Source organism: Salvia splendens, chromosome 2, assembly GCF_004379255.2.
Source record: "Salvia splendens isolate huo1 chromosome 2, SspV2, whole genome shotgun sequence".
Taxonomy (NCBI): domain Eukaryota; kingdom Viridiplantae; phylum Streptophyta; class Magnoliopsida; order Lamiales; family Lamiaceae; genus Salvia; species Salvia splendens.
The window spans coordinates 15381175-15396902 of NC_056033.1; the positions used below are offsets into that span (position 1 = coordinate 15381175).

At 38.9% G+C, this 15728-nt stretch overlaps 1 protein-coding gene across 1 annotated transcript; it reads left to right on the plus strand.

The window, feature by feature from the left end:
• Positions 1 to 13747: 13747 nt before the first annotated feature.
• Positions 13748 to 15558, plus strand: LOC121770320 (protein ESKIMO 1-like). Its single transcript, XM_042167072.1, has 5 exons — positions 13748 to 14132; positions 14204 to 14375; positions 14445 to 14644; positions 14891 to 15037; positions 15136 to 15558. The coding sequence occupies exons 1-5, from the start codon at positions 13804 to 13806 to the stop codon at positions 15482 to 15484; spliced, it is 1197 nt and encodes a 398-aa protein (XP_042023006.1). The 5' UTR covers positions 13748 to 13803; the 3' UTR covers positions 15485 to 15558.
• The last annotated feature ends 170 nt before the right edge of the window (positions 15559 to 15728 follow it).

The following is a 15728-nucleotide window of genomic DNA, read 5'->3' on the forward strand; positions in this document are numbered from 1 at the left end:
AACCATGCACTTCCATTTCTCTGGTTTATTTTTTTACCCCATTTCTGTCATTGATCAAATTTCTAGTGGATCATACTCATTTTTCACAAGTTACTATAAAACAATATGGATTTTTTTATTCGACATTTCTTTTATTTGAATAAAAAACAATTAAATTTATATATTAAAACACTTATAAATTTTGATCATGATATAGTAAATTATTGCTATACATTTAGAAGTTGTATCATTCATTCTGTTTATATTTATATCTTATTTTCTTACAATTTTTTATTCTTAAAATATTCAAAGTCCATAATTTATTCTAGAATATATATAAATAATTTAGTATATATCTTATAAATTGCTAGATGTACAAATGATGTCTTAAGTTGTCGTCAGATTAATTCTTATATATGAGTAATTAAACTAAAACGCTTGTATTTGTATGTTGATGCATCAATAAGAAAAATTACAACATTTGTGTGTTTAATTTAAAATAATTTATTATCATAACTGTATAATAATTAATAAAATAGAAAAACGTTCATATATTCATGCATGTAAAAGTGACTTTGGCGGCCCACCTAAAATTAATTAATAAAAGAAATGGGGTAAAAAAATAAATCAGAGAAATGGAAGTGCATGGTTTTAATATATTAATTAATTCATCCAAAAATCTCTTTGGCTGAAGTTTGGCTGCGTTTCACGTGTAAGGAGCTGCGTTTTAATCACAGCAGGCCATGCTGTGTTTTCTTAAACAGCAGAGGATCCTCCCCCTTCAAATCATCCATCTTTTAGCTTGATTATGACAACAAATTTCGAATTTCCAAGCTAGGAATTGACAGGGATTTCTCTCTATTTTTTCTCTACTCATCACTCTCATGATAAAATTGCACCGTATGAAAATGAATATACCTTTAATTTCCCGAAATTTAGAAATGGAAGACTTGGAATTTGGAGTTGAACTTCCAAAATTAAAGAAGAAAGAAAAGGAATCAGGCTGGAAATCGACAACACATGTGTGGTGGCAGCTTTAGAGGAATCGGAGGGAGAAGAGTGCAGAAATCGGCAGCGAAATCCAGCGACTCAATGAAGGCGATGGAGTGCAGTTTCTGTGAGAAAGATATGTATGACAGTACGAGAGGAGAGAAAGGGAGATGAGGTGCCCACGATTCGTAAACCGGCAGTTCCGGTTCGGAACTGTCGGTTCCGGTTTTGAGAATGGCGGAACCGGAACCGAACCGTGAGGCTATTTTGCGGTTCCGGTTCCGGTTCCGGTTCCGAACCGCTGGTTTTCGGACGGTTCTCACGGTTCCGGCGGTTTTGGTGGTTTTTTCGGTTTTTTTTCCTCCTTTATGTAATTTGAAATTTTGGAATTATATAATAAATTGGAACAAGACAATTGATAATTTAAATTGAAATAAGACGAATAAGGTGAAAATCATATCAATTTTATTGAATTTGAGTTGTAACGGACAACGATACATTACAATTTACAATACATATACAAGTATACAACAATGTGATATAATTTACAAGTGTCGTCGGAACATAAAAAAATACATGAAATGGGGGAAAAAGGAAAAAATTGAAAAGGGCTTGAGCTCAACTTAAACTTTCAAAGTTAAACTTTTCAAATTTAAGTTGAGTTGCCTACGTATCCACAATTTTATTGAGGAATCAAAGCCCACGTAGTTCTCTTACCCCCGGTCATTGATATTGTTGAGCGTCCTCGCTTCCGACCTCGTTATCGGTGGAAAAGTCTTCACCATCACTCTCTGCACGGAAGTCGAAATCCGGCTCTTGTGCTTTCATGTCCGCATTTGCTCAATCATCAAGAAACATAGTGGCTTCCATGTTTTTGGCGGAGAGATTGCTCCTTTTGTCGTCTAAGACACAACCGCCGACACTAAAAGCTTGCTCAACGGCTACATGGAAGAGGGAACGGCGAAAATCTCCTTAGCCATTATCGAGAGTATCAGAAACTCTTTGTCATGTGTTCCCCACCAATCAAGGACGTCAATTTGTTGAGTAGGAGGACCTGCATCTTGAAAAATAGAGCGCGATTCCAAATATATATCTAACTCACTAATAGCTCTAGTCCTATTGGTTGTAGCACCGTATAGATCTTGCAATTGTGATACTACGTCTGGAGCAATCATGACATTGCTATAGTTCCCGCCATCAAAATCAAATGTAGAAGGACTAGGAGGAGCACGTACCTGGTGAGTGGTGTTATACCGCATTTCATATTCCGCGTAGAGAGCACGAAGTGCACTATCTAACCTTAGTTTGATTTCATCAACATTCGGAAGACTTAGTTCGAAGGCTTCTCCTCTTGTCAAGCCCATTTCGGTTGAGAAAAATTCAAATCGTGCAAACAACCATAGTACATGTCTAAAAATTTATGAACACCATGCAACTTCCACTTTGGATCCAAGCATTTTGCAATCAAAAACACATTTGGAATACGCGCAAAATATTTCAACCATTTTTCAACCATATAAAACAAAATAGCCTTCAATTCTATGAATTGAGTATTTTTCACACTTGTCTTAAAACCAATTGCCACATACATGCAATGCTCGAAAACGCGCACAGAAGTAGGATAATAAACACCGGATAACTTAACAGTGACATTTTTTAAAGCTTGGAATAATCGAAACAAATCCATGATGTGGTCCCAACAAGAGGGTATCAAAAGCAAATCAGAAGGAACATGCGGGCAAGTTCTAAAAAAATCACATAAATATTCAATGTGGTTCAAGGTCGACTCCAACGAGTTGAAACATCCAAACGAAAATTGGTGTACCTGCACTGCTTGCTATAACAATATTTCTTCCAAGCTCTACCAACAAAAGCTTTGTTATGAATCAACTTAACAGTAGTTCTAATAGGATTGATAAGGCCTATTTCATGCATCGGTTTATGGGTAAAATGTATGCTACTTGATCAGTTTATCGCGCAAAGCAAATGTTAATTGTGCAGGAATGTCGCTTGACCAAGGCAACAAGGCAAGCTGATCAAGCTAGTACAAAAGGCGAAAAAGGCCAAAAAATCGGGGGAGTTGATCAGAGGAGTGATCAGACAGTTAGGCGGTGACCACTGCGTTCTAGAAGAAGGACACATGAGGCTAATGAGCTGGATGGTGATCATCATTCTGTTATCAAGGACGACGTTCTAGAAGGGGACACGTGCTGATACGCAAGACGCAAGAACGGAGCTAAGTCATCATTCTGTTATTGAGGAGCGACGTCATTCTAGAAGGAAGGCACGTATCAATCGATGAGACGCTCGATCATAGCGTGAGCGAATATCCTCTTCCGAGATCGTTATCCAGCTGGAGGTCATTGCGGCGAATTTATAAATAGAGGATGTGCCACCATAATAAAAGATCTTCTTTTTCAGCATCTTCCTTTTAGTTTCTTTTTTTCCGTTCTAGTTGAGTTTAGTTTCCAGTTCCAAAGTTAGCTTAGTTAGAGAAAGGTTCAATTAGAGAGAGAGCGACAGAAATGGAGCGCGACAGAATACTCAATATCTGTTCGGCGTCTTCTCGAAGTTTCCGACCGAGAACTTCTCGGCTTTACTCGCTTTCTTATTTTCCGAAGTTCATAGCTTAGTTTAATTCCGTAGTTAAAGAAATGATCTTTTTGTATTCCGCATGTTCACAGCACTGTTCTGAGCCTTGGGTATAAAAGTTGAAGTTGTTTAGTTTTCGTCGTCTTGTTTACTGTTCCAGTTCAGTTTCGCTTTCAAGTTTTCGATCAAGTGTCCGAATATTTATTATGTTGAATGGAAAAGTGTTTGTGTTTTGCGTAGCGTGCCTAGGTAGTAAGTCCTAATTTCAGCCTGTCGCTTACTTGATCCATTAAATTGTGTCAGCATGATGAGTAGCTTGATCAAGTAGTTAGTTTACATTCTGCCTAAGGTAAATCCAGTAGTTAAAAACTCCCAAATTAAAGCGTGGCAGCAGCCGAACCCTGTTCACTACTCACACACTCGATACACCGGTTTTTCTTTGGGATCGACCCCGTACTTACCGCTTTACAGTTAAAGTAGTGCGAGTCTGGGAGTTATAAATTACATTGGTGGCGAGCGAGAGCGAGAACGCTTTGATCAAGTGGCAACGTCATTTGCTAACTGATCCATCCGATCGGTTATCTTCTATATAACTTGATCAATCGAAATCACTCTGTGTTCGTTCCACCAAGAATCAACATACTTTTGCCACAAATCGATCGCATCTTGAACACACAAATTCAAAATATGAGCAATACACCGCACATGGAAATATTTGCCATCAATAACAGGAGAACATGCACTGATGAGTTCATCTATACTAGCAGTGTTAGCGCTTGCATTATCAAAACCAATGGAAAATTTTTTATTGATCAATTGAAATTCATTCAAAACTTGAATGATCAATTGAGCAATTGCTTGTGCAGTGTGTGGTGCGGGAAATTCCCGAAATGCAATCAAACGTTTGTTTAAAGTCCAACTGTGATCAACGAAATGCACAGTGATGCCCATATATGAATTTTTGCAAAAACAATCAGTCCACACATCAGAGCAAATCGAAACTTTATGACCCAAGTTAACAATAAACGTACCTAATTGCGCCTTCTTTTCCAAGCATTGTCTAACAACAGCTCGAGTCATAGAAGTTCGACTCAATTTTCTTGCAGTGGCATTATAAACTTGTCGCATACTCGACTCAAACGCATCATTATCAAAAGCATTGAACGGAAAATGTTTCATCACAGCAAATCTAGACATCACATTAAGAGCATTTTTGTGATCATATTTTAAAAGGCAAACTGCCTTAAAAGTCACAAACTTTTTCCATTTTTTGGTTTTACCCACGAACTAAAAAAATCGTGTATAATGTCATGAACTTTACATTCGGTTGTCGTTTTCCCATGACTAGTTTTCCGGCCATAAAGCAAGTTGACGTGTCTTTTTAAGCTGACGTGGTTATTGAGTGTTTAAGTTGACGTGGCTGCTGACGTGTCAAACTGCCCAAAAAGTCACAAACTATTCCCATTTTTTGGTTTTTCCCACGAACTAAAAAATTGTCCTGCTGACGTGTTCTTTTAAGCTAACGTGGTTGCTGAGAGCGTGATGAGTGTGCACTGACGTGTTAAAATTAAGCTTACTCGTATTTTAGCCCACAAAATCCCCAAATTTAGCCTAATTCACCTCCATTTTTTACCCTAAATTCATCCCCAAATTCCTTTCACTTCACTCTCAAATCGGTGCCGACGACAATGAGCACGATGGCGGCGAGGGGCTTCTGCGCGCCGGCGGAGGAGTCACTTTCCTATTTTTTTATAGCCGCCACGTCGACTGACCGCGACTTCTTCTTTCTCTGCTTCCTACACAGTGTAAATAATACTCCCTCCGTCCCAATATAAGTGAAGCACTTCTTTTTGGCACGAGATTTAAGGAATTCATATTTAAATAGTTAAAGTGGAGAGAGTAAAGTATATGAGAGAGAGAGAGAAGTAGAGGAGTGAAGAGAGAATAAAGTAGGTGGAGAATAAAGTAAGAAAGAATTTTTTGTTAAAAAGGGAAATGACTCACTTATAGTGGGATATCCCAAAAAGGAATACGAGTCGCTTATCTTGGGACGGAGGGAGTAGTAACAGCAAGAGAAACCGCCCTAAAACAGATCCAATTGCATTTCCCACAAGGGCGCAGCTAGAGAGCTTCTTCTTCCCTTCGCCGCCGTCACTCGTGGCAATAGCCAGAGTTTTTGGGGCACACGGTGTCAAGAGGCTTCCTACAAGGCTTTTTGGAATGGAGTCGTTTAATTTGTTGAAAGATACATTGAATTGGTCGAGATTTGGGAGCTAGAGTGATTATTCTAAAAAAAACAAAATTGAGATTGAAACCATACATTCAAACCAGAAAATTGACTAATTTCGAACAAATAAAAAAATCGCACATTCAATCAAAATTGACCAAAAATCGATTGTTTGAAATTGAAAAGATTGAAATTGGATTACGGCATAATTCCCGTGAAAAGAAATCGCGACGGGAGAATGGGAAAAGTTCGTGGGAAAAACCGGAAAATAGGAAAAGCTTGTGACTTTTAGGGCTAATGAATTTCTGACGTTTTCCACATCAGATTTCAGGCTTGCCACGTGCGCAAGATTTCGACCGGAAAACTCTAGGGTCGGGTCAAATGGGAAATTCCAACAACCCGATAAAGTTCATGACATTATACGCCAATTTTTAGTTTGTGGGAAAAACCGGAAAATGGAAAAAGTTTGTGACTTTTAAGGCAGTTTGCCCTATTTTAAAAGAGTAATGCTACACATACTTGATGTTTGGGATGAACCCGTCCCACTCCCGGTCTCGACTCCATGTTGAAAGTTGAGTTGAGTTTGGGTTGGAGCGATACCAAACTCGACCGGATGCGCTTTCTCCATGTGACGGGTAAATGTACCATATCCTCCACCATTTCGTAATGTGTATACGTTTTCGCAATAGTTGCAATACACATTATAAATGTCTGGATCGGTACTATCTCGTACCTTTTTGAAATGTTTCACCATGATGTTTGAGATTAAAGACCTTTCAATTGGTTTAGGAGGTTGAGGAGGGTGACCACGACCACGACCACGACGACTCATTGTCCTTGGTGGTGGTTGGGGTGGCATTTCTTGTTGTTGTTCCTCCTCCTCCTCCTCCTCCTCCTCCTCCTCCTCCTCCTCGTCATCATCATCATCATCATCATCATCATCATCATCATCATCATCATCATCATCGTTGTCATCAAGATTCACCGGTATTGGAATTTGTAGAGAATAGGCACCGGGACCGGAAGCACCACTACCAGTACCAACATAAGCATCGCCACCATCATATCCACGTCCGCCTTGGGATTGAGAGCGAGAGAGAGCAATAGCATTGGCCATATCTTGCTCTTCTTGAATCTACAAAATAATATTGTATTGTAAATATCAAATAGAATTATGAACAATAATGTAATATAATTCATATTTAATAATATTAGTAGATAATAATTATTAACCTGCCACATATTCATGTTCCTTTGAGAAGTCTCATCAATAACGGATTTTCGACTTGGCCTCTTGGACTTTCCCTTTCCCTTATCAACACGACCTTCTCGGGATGAAGACATCTTGATAGTAACAAATTATATAGTAGAAATATGGAATTATATATATTTTTCATTTTAGCAATTGAGAAAGACAACTTATAGAACTACGAAACAAGTATAACAATGCGTAATATAAGAGTAGCACTTGAATAATTCAAATGTAAGCACAACAGCACAAATGAGAAATGAGAGACAAAGAGAGAGAATTGGGAGATTGAAGAGAGAAACTCTTGTTAACACAAAAATGGGGTGAATGTAAGTGAGGATAGAAGGGGGTATTTATAGATAAAAATGAGGGGGAAATGGATCAATTTGATATCAAAATCAGAATTTAAAAAAAAATTGAAAATCCGTCGGAACCGCCGGTTTTGGGGTAAAACCACCGGTTAACCGTCTGACGACCTGCATGAAACATCCCATCGGCTCTGCAACGTGTCAGCCTTGTGTTCACGGTTAACCGTTTGTTCCGGTCAAAAAACCACCTAAAAAAGCTACCGACGGTCTGACGCCTCGGATACCTCGCCGGAACAGTGAAACCGCCGGTTAACCGGTAGTTCGGCGACGGTTTCGGTTCGTAAAATCTTGAACCGGAACTAGCCCGTGATTCCAAATATGACGGTTTCGGTTCAAGATTATTGTCAAGGTTTCGGTTCGGCGGTTAACAGCCGGAACCGGAAACCGTGGGCTCCTATAGAGATGGAGTACTATTAATTTTGTTTCTACATAAATTGGAGTATGTTGCATTATTATTAACAAAAGGACAAATTGCATACAAAAAAAACTAAAAAATAACGAAAGGACAAATTGCAAATCATTAACTTTTAAAATAAATTAATTTTTTCCATTAACTTTAATTATTACTCCCTCCGTTCCATAAGAGCATCCACAGTGGGACGGACATCCCGACGGACTTTCCGTCATAAGGACCTCCCACTGCACTGCCACGTCATAAGGACATCCCATTACACAATGGCGGACATCCCAACGGACATCCACATTAATAAAAATTCACAAATTCACCGGAATTAAATAATTTACGAAATTAAAATTTCGACACCAATACGGAGAAAATGCAATGATAATTTCATTAAATAAAAAAATAAAAAAGTACATTTCAACAAAAAAAAATACTCAACAAATTACATTGTAAATATCAACGACCGCTCCGCGTCCATAGCTCTTCAATTATATCGTTCTGGAGACGAATATGGGCTTGTCGTTAGCGCACGTCGGCAAATGCAAGGATTTGATCGGCCTGTTCATGGGGTATCCCTATACATACATTGGCGGTGGCCATGCCGTGGCTTGGACCAACAGCATCAACATCATCATTGGCCCAATTAGTCAGTGCTAGACCATCATTTTTTTTTAAAATCAACTCCTATATAAGGGAGGAAATGACAAATAAACTCCTATGCTATAGATATGAGGAATTTACAACTGATGTCAAGAGGGCTCGAACTCGGCACCTCATGCAATAATGTCTAAGCTCATTGTCGCTAGGACAAAGGCTCTGGACTGCTGGACCTTCATCTTCGACAATCATGTTGTGCATGATAATACATGTGTACATGATATCAACGATGCTGTCAATATACCACAGCCGTGATGGACCCTTCACTGCCGCCCATCGAGCCTGGAGCACACCAAATGCCTGCTCCACATCCTTGCGCGCTGCCTCCTGACGACCCGCTAAATAGATCTTCTTAGCGTCTGTTGCACATCTGATCGTCTTCACAAAGACGGGCCACATAGGGTATATCTCATCCGCTTAATAATAGCCCATATTGTGCTGGTTGTCGTTGGCGACGAAACTGACGGATGGACCAACGCCCATGCACTGCTCGTTGAAAAGGAGTGACGACTAGATGACGTTGATGTCGTTGTTTGACCCCGCTATTCTAGAATACGCATGTCAAATCCACAGCCGGTAGTCAGCTACCGCTTCAAGGATCATCCTGGGATTCTTACCCTTGAAACCGGTAGTGTACACCCCTTTCCAGGCAGCGGGGCAGTTCTTCCACTCCCAATGCATACAATCTATGCTGCCCAACATTCCCGGAAACCCGTGCTGACTCCCGTGCATATCCATCAGAGCCTGACAATCTTCGGGGGTAGGCTTCCGAAGATATCTACCCCCGAATATCTCCCTAACACCCTCACAAAAATATTGCAGACATTCGCAGGCAGTCGTCTCGCTGATGTGGAGGCACTCATCGAACATGTCGGCCGCACCTCCGTATACCAGCTGCTTGATTACGGCAATGCACTTCTGTATGAGCGTATGGTCGGGTTTACCAACCGCATCCTCCCTTATCCTGAAATATGAATATCGACGCTCTAAAGCGCCCACGATATGCAGAAATAGCGGACGATGCATCCTAAAACGTCGCTGGAACATGTTCTCCCCAAACCGCGGCTTCGGAGCGAAGTAGTCCTCATACAACCGACGGTGTGTAGCGATGTGGTCCCGGGGTACTATAGCTCGACGGTGGATGGGTCGAGGTACCGCCGACTGCTATGCTGCAAGGACTCTTGTATCAAGCGATTTATCTCCCTGGACGTAACGGCCCGCAACTCTTCTTTAATTCGCCGGCGTACGTCATCAGCACCCGCACCACTAGCCATTTTGGATATACTAAAAGAAACGTAGAGAAAGAGAAACTCGTTAAAACAAGTGGTGCGAATGAAATGAAGTTCAACGAGCCGTATATATAGAGTTTTTTTTTAATTAAAATCGGGACGTCCGTCGTGACGTCCCGACGGACGTCGTCGGAAATCCGCGGAACTCCGGTGTCCGCAAGCGACGTCCGCGTCCACCGGTCGCTCGCCTAATGGCGAACGTCCGGCACGCCGGTCCTACGTCCGATGTTACGGATGCTCTAATAATTGTTACTTTTATGGTGGGCACGTTTTAAGAAATGTAAAAAAAAAGTTGGTTGGAAAAGTTAGTGAAATGTGGAACCCATTTTTTATATTGGTTTATAATAAAATGTGAGTGAAGTGAATTAGTGGAATGTGAGACCTACTTATCATTTATGGTAAAACTGAAGTGTAACAATTATTGTGGGATGGACCGAAATAGAAAAGAGCGACAATTATTGTGGAAGGGAGAGAGTACATGAAAAAGTAATGAATTTTATTGGACTGTGTAAATTTCGCATCTAACCTGACCCGATAGAATTCCGACACAAATATGTCCTATGTGGCGCGTCGGAGATATGACTGACAAATGACAAATTTGGGGTTCAATTCAAATTATGGAATTAATGCTACTTTTATGCTGAATTCGATTTATGGAATTCAATTTATATGTTTATGTCAATATGTATGCTGAATTCGATTTGTATGTTTTCATTTGTGCTACTTGTATGTTTGTGATAAGTTTGAGGTCAGAGATTGCAAAGATAGAAGAGAAACAATCAGAATTAGTTGAGTTGTCAAGTCATGCTTTCAGCACCCCACATAGGATAAGTTTGTGTCATAAATTTATCGGGTCGGATCAGATGAGAAATTTACATAGTCCAGCAAAGTTTATGGCTTTTCATGCAACATTTAAAGTTTATGGAAAAAACTAAATTATTTTAAAAGTTTATGACTTTGCAGGAAATTTGGCCTAAACAAAATTAATTATGATTTATGCTTTCTATATTTGAAAATACATTTAATTCATTTCTACGTCGATAATATTTCTTTCAATAGAGATCACAATAATTGACAAGTTCAAATTTAAATAAAAATAAATTATTTGTAATTATTTAATGTTAGAATATATTATATGAAAATATAATTATAATAATAAATGCCTATAATTTATAATGTGAAAGTACTCCATTCGTCTCATATAAGTGAGTCACTTTCGTTTTTAGTATACAAATGTCTCACTTTACGGAACGGAGACAATATATTTTATTATTTTATTAGTTTTGTGATTCAAATATGTAGATCTATACTTAAGATAAACTATTATCCATTTTGATAATAATAATAATAATAATAATAATAATAATAATAATAATAATAATAATAATAATAATAATAATAATAATAATAATATTTTTGATTCTACAATTAGTGCTATTATAAATATACTTTTCAGTTTCTATGAACAATATATTGTTCTGATCAAATTCCCTAATTTGAGAAATTTTTGTTATCTATTCATTCATTTATATCTATACTAATCCATATTCATACTTTCATACTAATATAAAAGGAGAGTTGTCTTGAAAATTACAAAAATATTATTTTGGAGGGAAAATTGTCTGTTGATTGAAACTTTACTTAACGAATAATAGTTGCATATGTGATATGAAATAGGAAAGTCAAAATATGAAAAAGAAATCATTAGTGAAGATTATATTTACGCGTTGTTTAAACAAAAATTATACTCGCGAACACAACTATATGTAAACCTCTAACCGCGATAACCACATCCTCCTCGCATTACGCTCCAGTTACAAGAACCAAAATATGTGGGCATATAACAATTCAAAAAGAATAAGGGATAGAGAATAAAGGTGAAATAACCCGCTTTACCTCAACTCAATACTCTCTCAGTTTTTTTTAAAATCGCAACTATTTTTTTTTTTGATCATTCCTTAAAAATAGAAACTTTATAATCTTTTTATTTTAGAACATGGACCCTACAATCTACCAACTATATTTTCACTATTTTTTCTCTTCTTCTCTATTACTTAACTCATTTTTCTTTTTCTCTCTCTTACTTTACCAAATTTTCTCATTTACTTTACCAATTGTGCATTAAAATCCGTATCGTTTCAAATGTTTCTACTTTTTTAATAAAGAGGGAGAAGGGGTACATCTCTATCTAAACCAAATCAATTACTATATTGTTTAAAATACTATAGGTAGGCCTTCGCTTTTTATTCGAGTACTCCCATTATAACCGATATAGGTTTATAAAAAAGTACAACAAAAAATGAGCTAAAAAAGTTACTCCTAATAAAATAAGTTTATCATATTTTACCGAGCATATGTTTTAAAAAAAATTTAAAAAATAACCGAAAAAGTTAATAGAACGTGGGTATGCTTTTAGCACGATAGGAGTATATTAGTCGATGGTCTCATTTAAGTTTATTATGTATCCTTTTTATAAATTACTATCTCCGTCCCTCTTCCCACAATAAGAATCACATTTTATCATTCTAGTTCGTCCCACAATAAGAGTCACATTTTACTTTTATCATAAATGATAAGTAGACCACACATTCCACCAACTTATTCCCCTCCTATTTTATCATAAAACTAATACTTCCTTTGCCCCAATAAATATGAAACGTTTGCTTTTCGGCACGAGATTTTATGCAGTGTTGTTTTATGAGTTAAAGAATAGAGAGTAAAGTAACAAAGAGAGTAAAACAAGAGAGAGAAAAGTAGATATAAATTTATTTCTGTTTTATGAAACGTTTCATTTGTAATGGTACAACCTAAAAAGGAAAACATTTCATTTCTAATGAGACATGAGGAGTATATATAAGTGGAATTCATAGTCCACCATAGGGCCGGGAATTCGGTTATCGATTAGTCGGTTAACCGATAACCGAATCGAAAAATTCGGTTCTCGGTTAACCGATAACCGATAAATTCGGTTATCAGTTCGGTTTTGGTTCCCGTTTGAAGCCACGACCGGTTATCGGTTAACCGATAACCGATCGGTTATACCCGAAAGAACCGAGGGAACCGAGATTAAAATTCCCCAATTCCTATTATTTATTTTCCCTCAAAAATTCTTTATTATTTCCCTATTCAAAATATTATTTCCCACTTCCCAGCCCTACACACGCCGCTGAATCTGGAGACTCCCACACCGCCGCATTCTGCCACTCTCCTTCTTCCCAGCGCCCGACGACTCCTCCCCACCGGCCGGAGACTCCTTCCCAGCAGCGGCGGCGACTCCTTCCCTTCCCAGCGGCGGGTTCTCCTTCTTCTTCCCAGCACTAGCGACCACTTCACCTTCCTCCCAGAAGCAAGCCCGACCAGCAGCGACGGCTCTCATCCTCCCAGCGGCGACATTGTAGCGTATTATAATAGGTTGTTTTTGTTTTTTTAATTTATAATACGAAATATAAACATAATTATTTCTACAAACATAAGAAAAACAAAGTGCATTGTACAGCAAGTGGTAGGCTGGCCATTTTTCTCACACATTGACTAGGGATCGAATCCCGGCAACAACTTGTTTTTTTTTTCAATTCGGTTCCTATCGGTTAGAACCGAACCGAACCGTGTAAAATCGGTTCTGAACCGAACCGATGCCTTCTCGGTTCCGGTTCCGGTTCTTCATTTTCGGAAAATTGGGGAGTCGTTTAACCGACCTTTTGTTCGGTTAGAACCGAACCGAACCGATTCCCAGTCCTAGTCCACCAACTTATTCAACTCACTTTTCTTTATATTTATTAAATTAAAACTCGTGGACGTTAGAGTGTAATGATCACCTTTCTTCGTGAAATACACATCCAAGATAATTTGTTTGTCAAGCCCCGGCCCCAGATAATCTTATAAACTAACAATCTTTATGACCAATCGAAAATCTTCAATTAAGTTCTCACTCTCACCCTTTCGAAGAAAATTTAAATCAACTCCATCAACCATAATTACCAACTCAGTCGCTTTCTTGCTTGTTTGATCTTTTAAAATTTCCCCCAATTTCTCACTCTGCATCCGCCACAATGAAGCCCAACCTCCCGATTTTCATGGTCGTGGCCTCCGTCTTCCTCCTGGCCTGCTTCATCTACATCGTTGGGTTCCCATTCTCCCGATCCGGAGCCCTGCACATTCAAGAAATCGTCTTGAATTCGAATGGTGAAGAAATGGGAAACCGCAATGAAGAGTGCGACTTATTCACGGGGAACTGGGTTTTCGATAACGTCACCCGCCCTCTCTACAGAGAGGATGAATGCAAGTTTTTAACGGCGCAGGTCACCTGCATGCGTAACGGAAGGAAAGACTCCGTTTATCAGAATTGGCGGTGGCAGCCTCGAGATTGCTCTTTGCCCAAGTGAGATTTCTTGAATCAATTTATTTAATTGGGATCGTATTAATTGATTATTATTATTATTATTGATTCAGGTTTAGGCCAAGATTGTTGCTTGTCAAATTGAGGAATAAGAGACTGATGTTCGTTGGAGACTCGTTGAATCGTAATCAGTGGGAATCCATGATTTGTTTGTTGCAATCTCTTGTCCCTCCCTCCAAAAAGAGCCTCCACATCTCTGCTTCTTTGTCCATTTTCAAATTTCAGGTTAATTATTTTCCAACCCTTAATTATTGCTATTTTCTACATCTAATAAATAATAATCCTATTTTATAGGATTACAATGCTACAGTGGAATTCTACTGGGCCCCATTCTTGGTAGAGTCAAACTCTGATTACCCAAATACACACACCGTCTCGGATCGCATCATCTTGCCTCAATCAATCCAAAAACATGGCACCAATTGGAAAAATGTCGACTACCTAATTTTCAACTCTTACATTTGGTGGATGAACACTCCCTCCATCAAAGTTGTGTAAGTAATACTACAGGTTTGAATATTTGCAAATAGTGCTACTAATTATTGTTAGTACGACTTGAATTTGTTTATTGCTAGTTAAATGGGGCACCTAACTTTGTAATCTGAAAACACAATATGTTCTCCTTTTCTGTTCATGAATGTAGCTAACACAACGTTGGTGAACCACGTAAATTTGTGTCTCTTTACTTTTCTGTTTGTTTCGATTACAAAATTACTCTATTTTGTAGGTTGAATTTGCAGGCACCAAAACTCGAGCGAATACGAGCAAGTAGAAAGGGAAGCGGCCTACAGAAGCGTGCTCAACACTTGGTCGAAATGGATCGAGAAAAATGTAGATCCAAATCGCACCAAAGTTTTCTTCATGAGCATGTCGCCTCTTCACATCAAGTAATTAAATACTACCAAATTCCTCAAATCAAATCATTCGGATCTCGATTTCTATTTCAATTTCGATTTGGATTTGTGAATTGATCGCGGGTCTGCAGGAGCTCGGATTGGGGCAACGCGGGGGGCGTGAAGTGCGCTGAAGAGACGTCTCCGATCGTCAACACGACGGCGGCGCTGGACGTGGGGACGGACGGGAGGCTGTTTGCGGCGGCGGCGAGCGTGACTAGCGGCATGAGAGTGCCTGTGAGCTTCCTCAACATCACGCGCCTCTCCGAGTACCGGAAGGACGCGCACACGGCTGTCCACACCATCAGGCAGGGGAAGATTCTGACGCCGGAGCAGAAGGCGGATCCGGCCGCCTTTGCCGACTGCATACATTGGTGCCTCCCCGGGTTGCCGGACACGTGGAACGAGCTCCTTTACGCTCGAATCATCTCTTCATCTTGACCGTTTGATGGAATTTTATTGATTTTGGAAATGTGATTGTTTGAAATTGCATACACAAATGAATAGAAAATGAAATTGTAAGTACTAAGTAATTGATTCTTTTCTTATTAGTGGAAAATGAAATTGTAAGTAATTGACTCTTTTCTTATTACATTTTATTTTTATTTTTTGTTCTACTTTAAAATTTTGTAGTAATTTTCGAAAACTATCTCCAGCTCTTCCCAAGCCAATACGGTTGAAGAAT

Excerpts from the sequence above, each read along its gene's own strand:
- LOC121770320 (XM_042167072.1), top strand. The coding sequence starts at position 13,804 with ATGAAGCCCAACCTCCCGATTTTCATGGTCGTGGCCTCCGTCTTCCTC. Across the intron at positions 14,133-14,203 it reads CGAGATTGCTCTTTGCCCAA|GTTTAGGCCAAGATTGTTGC; the intron begins GTGAGATTTCTT and ends TTATTGATTCAG. Across the intron at positions 14,376-14,444 it reads TGTCCATTTTCAAATTTCAG|GATTACAATGCTACAGTGGA; the intron begins GTTAATTATTTT and ends CCTATTTTATAG.